This window comes from Seriola aureovittata, chromosome 7 (assembly GCF_021018895.1).
Source record: "Seriola aureovittata isolate HTS-2021-v1 ecotype China chromosome 7, ASM2101889v1, whole genome shotgun sequence".
In the NCBI taxonomy this organism is placed as follows: Eukaryota; Metazoa; Chordata; class Actinopteri; order Carangiformes; family Carangidae; genus Seriola; species Seriola aureovittata.
This window is the reverse complement of record NC_079370.1, coordinates 20,654,333-20,665,085: the sequence shown is the minus strand read 5'-3', so window position 1 is coordinate 20,665,085 and position 10,753 is coordinate 20,654,333. Positions and strand designations below refer to the sequence as shown.

The 10,753-nt window shown below is 39.3% G+C and overlaps 1 protein-coding gene across 1 annotated transcript; it reads left to right on the top strand.

Moving 5' to 3' along the window:
* The first annotated feature begins 7,357 nt into the window (after nucleotides 1-7,357).
* Nucleotides 7,358-10,187, top strand: LOC130172111 (microtubule-associated serine/threonine-protein kinase 3-like). Its single transcript, XM_056380540.1, has 7 exons — nucleotides 7,358-7,404; nucleotides 7,615-7,823; nucleotides 8,001-8,139; nucleotides 8,467-8,590; nucleotides 8,693-8,858; nucleotides 9,117-9,218; nucleotides 9,723-10,187. The coding sequence occupies exons 1-7, from the start codon at nucleotides 7,358-7,360 to the stop codon at nucleotides 9,896-9,898; spliced, it is 963 nt and encodes a 320-aa protein (XP_056236515.1). The 3' UTR covers nucleotides 9,899-10,187.
* The last annotated feature ends 566 nt before the right edge of the window (nucleotides 10,188-10,753 follow it).

The window sequence follows — 10,753 nt, the reverse complement described above, 5'->3', positions numbered from 1 at the left end:
ACCATGTTTTATACTGACACACAGGAAGGAGGAGGGGTCTGGACCGATGGGAGGAGTCTGCTGCTGGCGCAGAAACTGATGCCACTGACGCAACTGAGGACGCAAACCTGCACACATGCTGCAAACGCACAAATGAAAACACACACACACAAAACTATATGAGAGAGTGAGAAAAGGTTGGGACAAAGGTGACAGCTTTAATTGTGCTGCCTTCTCACTCACCTATATCACGCACGCACACACAAACAAACACGCGCACACACACACACACACACACACACACAGGTTTCTAGTGAGGAGAAGCTGAAAAGCTCTTTAACATTGGTGAGGTGGAGAAACTTGGATTGAGACAGATTTAAGTCTTATGGAAAAAGTCAAAGATAAAGAAAGACTGTTATGAATTTTACTGCTTATATACTCTATGTAGATGTGAAAACAAGACTATGAATACAAAGTAAAATATGTCCCACATTGCAGCTCAAGGCCAGAGAATATTTCCTCTCCATCACAGTGTTTGAATCCTTCTTTCTAATAGACCAGACGCAACACACAGTTCAGTGCCATGGCAATTCCAGCGAGGGCAACACGACTGTGACTGATCAAAACCAGGGACATGGGTGCTTTCGTTCCTTTATATCACAAATGATCAGTGATGCACTTCTGACCGAATGAGTCCAAAGTTGGTCAGATTGTAATTGTGAGACGTTTAGTAAAGCCTTATTGTGTCTGATGCATGTGCAGCCAGTTTCATCTCAGAAGAAAAACGCTGCTGAAATCATTTGTAGACAAAAGATTGTTGTTTTCATTCTGACAGAGCAGTCCAAAGGTTTGTCTGTTTAATCACCAAATTAATCAATGAAAGAGCAGCTGTTATGATTGTGAATGCTCTAAGTATTTAACATCAAACTGATTATCCTTCTTTTTTGGCACCAATTTTAACAACTTCTAACAGTGTCTGTGCATTCATCAGTGATTAATGTGATAGAACTCTGTCCAGTGAAAAGCACATATCTCCAAAACTAAAACAGACTTGTGTTTTGCTTTGTGATGATGCATTTTAGCAAATCCAGTTGTTTTTTTTAAATAGCCTCTATGCAGTAGCTGAAGAAATAGGAGAATTTAATCAACCCATAAAGGAAAACTCCAATGTTCCTTAAAATAAAAATCACCAAATTTGAAGATACATGGTTTCTTCTTTCTTTTCTTTGGAATTAACATAATAGAAAATTTTGTTGAGCACATTATTAGTAGTTTAGACATCTCTTTGAAAGACCTGAAGAAAAAATATTGCATTGTACCATAAACTGCAAGGTCAACATAAACTAAAAATTAATTTTAAACAGACATTCAAAAATCTCTGGAGCTCAGAAAGTACATGTGGCGTCAGGAAGAGAAAGTAACAGAATGAGTTTCCTTTGTGGAGAACAGCTGAATGGCATTCATTCATTAAAAGGTACGAGCTTCACAATGACATAATAACATGGAGTGGTGATGCAGTTGGTTTTCAAAAGGTTCATTAAAGCTGTAAGGACTGTCCTTAGCTTTTAAATCGGTGCTGAAGCTAAAGCAACAATTATTCAGTGATTGATCCCTAATCAAGTCATTACAAATGACCTCTACAAAATACTTAAAAAAATACATCTTTTATCACCTGTATTAGTCCTTAAGTAAGATTTTGGTGTGGGGACATACTGTACATGTGAGCTGCCTTCACCTTCCAAGATTAAGTTAGTCCTGTTATGTTTCTTGCAGGGTTTGTCTGAATCATTTAAATTTGTTTGTTCAGCTGCTAGTGAGGGCAGGCAAAAAATAAAAAATAAAATAAATAAATAAATAAAATAAAATAAAAATAGATTAATAAATAGTTAATATATATAGTTCAAACTTTAATTTCCCAGGGATCTTTGCTGGCACTTGGGCTAAAACCAATAAAGTTACATTATGTAGGTCTATTTCCTAATTGTTCACACATGCCCTTGAAGTACTAATACTTCTACTACTTACTACTACTTCGGTTTTCAGAGCTGATCACAGGACTACATCACCAAACAATAGTGATATATTTAATGTATTTTTTATTTACATGTTATACCCCTATTAGCATAACTTTAAAAATTAAATGAGACTCTGTGTGTGTGTGTGTGTGTGTGTGTGTGTGTGTGTTTGTGTGTGTGTGTGTGTGTGTGTGTGTGTGTGTGTGTGTGTGTGTGTGTGTGTGTGTGTGTGTGCGCATCCATTTGTGTGAATCTGTGAGGACTATCTGGATCTGTCCCTGGTGTGTTTTTAGCTCTACTCCAGTATGCTAATGAGGCTAACATTAGCCTGTTTCCGAGCGCTGTCATTAGCAGCTGGTTAACTTTTGCATTCACCTAAATGCTGTCATTGGCACCTGTCTAACTTCTAAAACACACATGCACAAACACAGGATTTTTAAATTGTTTGCCACTTTCAAGTTCCGTGATTAGCCGTTGGGGACCACCACAACATTTAACTGTCTGTACATAATAATAATATCAGCTGAATGACACCTGCTCCTCCCTGCTGTGCACAAATAAGAAAGTAAACTATTTTTCCCACAACCTGTCTGGATCTTTTGTGCAGAAAATTTACTCTTTACCTGTTTCACCATGTGTCAGAATCTAATCCATGGTGTCTGAGATATCAAGTGTGCTTTTGGGCAAACAAACATCTGAACAAATGACTGGAGGCCAACTAATCCACTCTTCTCCCCTGGGATTTCATTACAGAAGTCCATCTGTAAGCCTCGTCAGACAGGTTTTGTCTGCTGTTTGGTGTTTGGAAAAAAGATGAATGTAAAGTAAAAACTAAATAAATAACTAAGTGCTTTCTGTGTAAAAAATAATTATATTGCAGGTCTGATGAAGCTATGAAGATAAGCTGTTTTACTTTTAATGTATATCAGATGTTACTCATGTCCAGCCACAGGGCCAAAACCTACAATGAGCCCTCCTTCCCTCTCCACCCTCTATCAGCAGTCTGAATGAATCAGCACAATTATTTCTACGCGCAATGTGTGAATCTACATGAAACTATTCCATTTCATTAACCTTGCAGACGCCTCTGTTCACAGTGACTTGCATTTTTCCCATACACATTCACTGAGAGCAGTTTGGGATTCAGTGTGTTGCTCATGTGGGCATGAGGAGACATGCAGAGAAAAAACCAACTATTAATGAGTGACTTACTCTACAAACTAAACCACTCTACATGTGACACAAAGCTATCCTGTTTTGCCTTTATGATCATTGACACAGTATGTAAATACCACACACACACACACACACAAACTACTCAGTGTGAGCCTGCAGCCTTCACGGCCTCCTGGTGTGTGTGTGTGTGTGTGTGTGTGTGTGTGTGTGTGTAGGGGGGGGCATTTCTATGTCACAGTAGCAAAAACACAGGAGTAATAATGAAATCAATGACGGCTGAATTCCATTAACCTGCTTTAGTTTAATGTACCATGACAAGTTAAAAATGTCTTCTGTCAAAAGGGTTTATTGTGATTTTTTTTGGACAGTTGCCTGTAATAGTTTACAAAATCCTTTTCTTGACTATTTCAGACATTTTTGCCACAATTGAGCTTCTGTATAGCGGCTGTTTCTACAGTTTTTGTGAAACAGCTGTTAATGGGTTAAAAACATTCGAAGAGTGTACCGTTACACATGGCTACGTCTGCGAACAGAGTGTAAAACAAACGCAACCTCTGAAATGGGGTACTAGCTTATATTTAAAGTTTGGTGAGCGTGCATGTAGCTGGCAGTAAGATACTCACCAGGGTTTTCCTCATAGGATAACTGTGAGAAAAATCTAAGAAGCTTGAGTCAGGTCGGGGTCCACATGCTCTGATGGTTTCCACTGTTATTCAGGGTTTGATTTACATGGGAACTTGCTCAAGGACACTTCAGCAGGGCGGACACTCAGACCTGTTGAAGAACAAGCCTTGGACCTTATGATAAGTTGCATAAGAGCTTCTTATAACTGATCCGCATGATTTGAACGACTTTTAGCTGGTGGCCAGACATGATAGAGTCTCAAGGATTCAGTTATTTCCGTGTAACATATTCACTGTTTTTGTTTTGTCTAATCTTTTGCACCTGTTCTATCCTGCTGCAGATGAAACCTTGATATTGTACTGTAGCGTACTAACTTCTCTCCTGTACTATCACAAAGCATCTCCCTTGTCAACCATTACAAGGCTCCAGGCTTGACACTTCTGTGTGCTTGTATTAATCACATAATAACATTATGGGCATATGAATTTTTGTACAATATCATTGTTGGGGCTAACCTCTTATTTAAGGACAAAACACAGGTCCCCATATAGTTTAACTCTGATGGAATAGTTTTACATTTTGGGAAATACACTTATTCACTTTCTTGTTGTAAATTAAATGAGAGGATCACTCTCATGTCTACGCACTAAATATGAAGCTACAGCGAAGCATTGGTTAGCGTAGCCTAGCACAAAGATTAAGAACATGCATAAGCATCCTAAAGCTGAGAGCGTGCACATCCGAGACCACTGGCCGACTTCCCATTGGCTCGCCGCACACACAAATGAGATAAAATAATTTAATCATAAGGCTCCTCTACACTTTCCAAATGTTACTGGGTCAAATGGATCAAATTCTTGGGAGTTTATAAAGCTCAGAAAAAATGTATTCACTGTTTTAAAGCTGCTCCTTTCCCAATGATTGTGTCTGGAAATTGATTGATGGAAAATGATTGGACCATTGTGATGAAGGTGAAAGTTTTAGTAACCTGGGTCTGCCACTATACGAAAATCTTTGGTAAAAAACATAAATAGTGTGTTTGTTTTTTTTACATTTGTGTTTTAGGACATTTTTTTCATTATTTGATGATTAAAAGTGTAGAGATTGCAAAGGAGTAGAATTTAGTAGGGATGGTAAACACATGTCCGAACCAACATCCAGTGACAAACTGAAATGTTCCCAACATTCATTTTGATCAAAATTAAAATCTAACCACTGTTGTCTGCCAGTGTCTAGTTAATGTATTTGGTACACAAATGTCTAATAGGTCTCATTCTCTACTACAAATCCCGCCTCCCTAATCAAGTATCGCTAATAGGACTGGCTTTGCCATTTCTTGCTAACGCTGTAGCTACAACTGGTTGTATGAAGCCCCAAAGCTCCATCAAGCAGATGTGTAGGTAGGCTAAGAGAGGAAGACACCATCGTTTTACTAACAGACTACGTTTCATATTGATTCAGTAAGAGACACTGCATCATTTAAATACAGGACAACCCTGTTTTATATGGGAAGGGTGGTATTTTTACAGTGTGGTGACATTAGTTTTACTTCAGCAAAGTATATGAACTATTCCAAACCATCCGATGATGGTAAACACATACTGCAAATCCAAATCCATTTTTTGGATGCACGCACATTACGTTCAGCAGGATTATCAAGTATGAACAGATTTGTCTTTTCTCCAGAATAACCACGCTCCCACACTCATCTTAATTCCATCAATGCCACTTTTGGGGGCTACAATAACTAATAACTTATATAATAAATTATATTTTGTTTACTTTACTAATGTAAATATTGATATACATGGTGTAGAAAAAGTAACAGAAACATCTCACACCTGAATATATACAGTGTATATATATATATATATATATATATTCAGTATATATTAAAGAGTGATCAATCAAGTGATTCAATCTCATATATATATATAAGTGTGTGTGTGTGTGGAATGGAAAAATGTATGGAATGAAAATTTGCATAATGGAATTGTAGAACTCATAGAATCTTACATCATAATACACTTCAAAGGCACCTCTTAGATGCACTTTATAAGATTCTTAGTATAGTTGTTCATTGTAGTTCAGAGAACATAGTTGTTCGAGTACACACAGCAAACAGACAGCTTTCTGTTGAGTTTCAGTACGTTTTAGTAGCTTCAGATTAAGATAAACAAAACTTTTTTTTTCTTGCAAGTGGAAAACAGTCTTCAGAATAGAAAACTGAATTGTTAGTTGTTAACAGCTTGAATTTCAAGTCAAACAACAAAGACAACCGTTTATCCAGCAAGAAGCATGTAAGTATTTATTTTATGTACAACTAGTTTTATTATAACTATAATTATAAATATCTCACTACTCTCAATACTCACTCCTAAGAAAATGTTTCTTCCATGCTGTGTATGTGTTGTTTACCGTTATGTTAAGATTCAAAGTTATTCTTGCTTTTAATGCTTCACTCACTCTATAACACCTGGTGTGATGTTGAAGCTTTAACATTTGCTCTCACTCAGTTGCTTCTAAACTCTGCATTCAAATTTCAACTACATTACAGTGTGTTATAAACATTTAGATGTTTTAATTCTTTATACTGCTCATAAATGTTTAATGTAATCAGGAATACTTGTCATACAGTGTATACCAAATTCTAACATCTTTCATCCCTGTTTTAGATCACAAAATCTTTTGTCTCTACTCACAGACCTTTAACTTAAGATCCTGCCTGAACACAAATAAGTTCTAGTTCAACCCAAGAAATCAGCCGAAATGCATTCAGACAGTGACCAGCTCCAGGGCACCAGCGCCCTGAAATTCATCCAGCTCCAGCTGCTCGAGCTGGCCAGGGACTGCGACAATGTGGTCCACAACGGTCTGGTCAGCTCCAAATACTTTATGCAACTGCAAAATAAGTTGGAGAAGATTCTTTATGAGGTATGTGTTCGTCTGTCAGACTGACCGGAAACATCACATCACTTTGTTGTTATTTTATTCATTATTAAGAGTTCAACAGTTAAAAGAAAAAATTTGACAGAAAATCTTAACATTTTAAATCAGTGCACAATGATATCGACTCATCTAAAACATAGAGGTGTGAGAATAAGCAATATAATGAGTATTCTTGTCTTTCAATCTCATTTGTAATTTGTCCTCCAAGAAAACAAACAAATAAACAAACACATTCACTGATTTGATAAATCAATTTAACCAGTTAAAATGAGTAATGGACATCGGCCTAATGAAGCCAGGTCTAGCTCAGGTCACTGGTTTAGGTCTGATGGAGTCGATTATCTTTAGTGTCCTAAATCCTTTAATTTATTGTCATTCTAAAAGGGCAGAATTTGTTTATTAACCACACTGTCATTTTTCTTGTACTTGTTGACATATTTTTATGGACTGCAAAATAATAGAGTTGTTATACTGTTTGTAAACCCTTCAAAACCCATGTGAAAAAGGCAGAGCTGTCAAGCTAAAAACAAGGCTGTTTTTCTTCACCTTTCTTCTTTTCTTCATGTCTGATTTAGACCCGCACGGTTTTCAGTCCTCCTCCAAGACAACCAGAGATGGAGGACTTTGAAACAGTCCAATATATCAACAGTGGCGCCTTCGGGTAAGTAAGACAGACATTTCTCTTTGTCTTCAGACCGACTCTTTGGGTAGTCCCGAGAGTTTGGTCAAATTAGAAAAGAAGATGAAATGAGGATGTCGTGTTGTTGATTATTCTTGTGCTTACATTAAGAATTCATCTGCACAGTTTCTTTTTATATCAGAGCTGATGTCCAGTATTAGAAGCTGTTCATGTTTCCAATGTTTTGTGCAGGACTGTAAACCTGGTACGTCACAGGGAGACTGGTCAGGCTCTTGCCTTGAAGCAGATCAAGCGGCAGAGCTTGATCAGCGAAACAGATGTCGAGCAGTTGTTGGTGGAACACGACATTCTCACCTTCACCGACAACCCCTTTGTTGTCGCGATGTATTGCTCGTTTGAGACAGAGAAGGACCTTTGCATGGTGATGGAGTATGTGGAAGGTAAGAAGGCAGCTTTGTGTCATGTTTGTTTAATTGATCAAAGATAGTGCACACTAACTATTTAACATACTGTCACGTATATTCTTTGGACTATGGACCCACTGTGCACATCTGGCACACACTCCTAAACATAACATCTGACACCATCTATCTTTATGGATCCCTCTGACCTTGTAGGTGGGGATTGTGACACCTTGCTTCAACGTTTCGGGCGTTTTCCAGTGGACATGGCTCAGATGTACATTGCTGAGATTGTCTGTGGAGTAGAGTACATCCACAGCTTCGGTATCGTTCACAGAGACCTCAAACCCAGCAAGTAAGTCCTCAACCCGTTAAGGCAATATTTAGTAGATTTTTCATTTCTTTATTTCTGGTTACGAGCATCAAACTGACTGTTGCTAAGCTCCACTCACCGTAGTTACTGTTGCTATGTATGCAATGCAGTCTGTTCTTGCTGTCCAAAACAGTGGACAGTTTTGGACAAGTTACTCTTCAGGGTTGGGGTTTTTAAACTGTTAATATTAGAGTTCAACTTTCATCATTTTTTGACTGGCTGCCTTTTTTTTTTACTAAATCTTAGCTTCAGGTTTCAGGTTGATGTTTAATCTGACATGAGTCATTTTGCTGCTTCCTTCCTTTGCAGTCTTTTGATCACCTTGAGAGGCCACATTAAAATCACAGATTTTGGCCTGTCAAAGATCGGGTCTCTGAACATGGCAGCAGAGGTCTGCGCAGAGAACATCGCCAACGAGTTCACTGATGGAGAGGTTAGTTTCTTCTCTTCTCCATTTAAATAAATGTCTGTTTATCCAGTGTTTATGTGGTGTAGTGCTTGTCAATCATTTTCTGTTTTCCATTTCCTCCTTCAGATCGCGGGAACACCCATATATTTAGCACCAGAGCTGTATCAGGGGGAGGTGTATGGGAAGCCCGTCGACTGGTGGGCTGTGGGAGTTATTCTCTATCAGTTCCTGGTCGGCTCTTTCCCATTTGATGGAGAAAATGATGATGAGCTCAGGAACGAAGTCATCAATAGTAAGAATTTCTAGTTCAGTTCATTTTCTTATATTTATCATCCTAGCAGTTCTGAATGAATCTTTCTGTATTTTAAAGACAATTAACAAACATTGTCACACTTCATGATTTAACTTTAAGGTATCAGTCTTTAAACTGTTAATGTTGCTCTAAAGGATGCGGCCATTTGTTTCTGGCAGTCTCTTTGGTGGTGTAGATCTTTGTTTTTTGAAGTACTTGATTACAGATGACTAATATCTGACTGATATACTTTTACAGAAAATGTCACCTGGCCAGAGGAGAGAGATGTGGTGCCATATGAGGCCCAGGTCATCATCATTCTGCTCCTCAGGAAGAACAGCATTCAGCGTCTGGGCACAGGTAAGTGGCAGGTTTACAAATGATGGACAAATGTTGGATGTAAAAACAGATAATACAGAGGTGGCGTAGAGCTGTTTGATAAAAGTACTACTGAATAGAACGTCTTCAGCCAAACAACTAAATTAATGATTGACACAGTGTTTCATTATGGTGCCAATGATCTGCTTGAACAGGGACTTTTCTTATTGCTTTTTCTCCCAACTGCTCAACGTTCTCCATTTTTATGATAACATTAATGGGTGTCATGGTTAGAGGTGAACTACATGTAACTGTAGTCAGACCAGATTCATCCACCTTAATGAAAAGGTTGTCCATAGAAAGACTCGATCCTGTTGAGTGCTGGGAGCTCCAGAGAACTTTGACTGTTATACCCGACCCCACTATAACAACATTAGTGGGGCTGGGGAGGCGGTGTGGAGAGATTGGGTTGGGAGCAGCTCTTAAGCCAGACCAAAGTGTGTTTATGAACAAACTAAATGTGTGATTGTCGTATTTCTCATCCAGGAGGAGCCAGTGAGGTGAAGGAACAGCCCTTTTTTCAGGACGTGGACTTCGATAACCTCAGAAGAAGAGAAGAGAAGATGGTGCAAGTGGAGAAGAAGAAGAAAGGAGACCAGGAGGGAGAAGAGAAGACGGTTGAGGAGAAGACGACGACAAGGACGGAGGAAGATAACGTTTAGGAACAGGAGTGAGAGGAGGTGTGATGCCATCTCTCCCTATCCCTCCACCATCCCTTCCCCATCCCTCCATCATTCATCCACCATCCCTCCACCATTCCTCCACCATCTTTTCCCCATCTCTACCCCATCCTTCCACCATTTCTCCCCCATCTCTCCCCCATCCCTCAACCATCTCTCCCCCACTTCTAGCCCATCCCTCCACCATCCTTCCACCATCTCTCCCCCATCTCCCTCCACCACAAGCAGAAATATGTGTCACTAGAAACTGAACTTGAATCAATACCAGCCATGACAGCGGGGCTTTTACGAGTCTGTGTGTGTGTGTGTGTGTGTGTCATTGTGGCAAAATGAGGTCCTGGAGACAGCTACTGTTGTGAGAACCACAGAGGTGGTTTTGAGTACATGTGTTTACATGCGACATCATCACAGCCCTGCGAGATGCAGCCACAGGACTTCACAGGCGTGTAGTTGAGCTCAAATGAAGGTTTGATCTCTACTACACACCTGTAAAGAAGAGTCCGAAGCAATGAGTGCTCTGTAATAATGAGTACGCTTGAATGATGTTGTATTAACTACTTAGTACTCATGGGATGCCAAATTAACATCCATGAATCCACAGGACCACGTTTTCCACGATGACACACACACACACACACAAACACAGAACGTGGACGCCGGGCATAAACGTAGCCAAAGAGATGCGTTTCTAAAGTTAAGCCGCACTGTCACGGCTGGTAACTTCTTCTTCCTCCTCTTCTCTCTACTACTTCTCTCCTCTCAACCCAACCGGTCGAGGCAGATGGCCGCCCACCCTGAGTCCGGTTCCGTCAGAGGTTTCTTGCTGTTAAAAGGAAG

Bases quoted from the DNA above. Each gene is read 5' to 3' on its own strand.
- LOC130172111 (XM_056380540.1), top strand. From the start codon at position 7,358: ATGGAGGACTTTGAAACAGTCCAATATATCAACAGTGGCGCCTTCGG. The intron at 7,824-8,000 runs GTAAGAAGGCAG...CTGACCTTGTAG, and splicing joins GGTGATGGAGTATGTGGAAG to GTGGGGATTGTGACACCTTG. The intron at 8,859-9,116 runs GTAAGAATTTCT...ATACTTTTACAG, and splicing joins CAGGAACGAAGTCATCAATA to AAAATGTCACCTGGCCAGAG.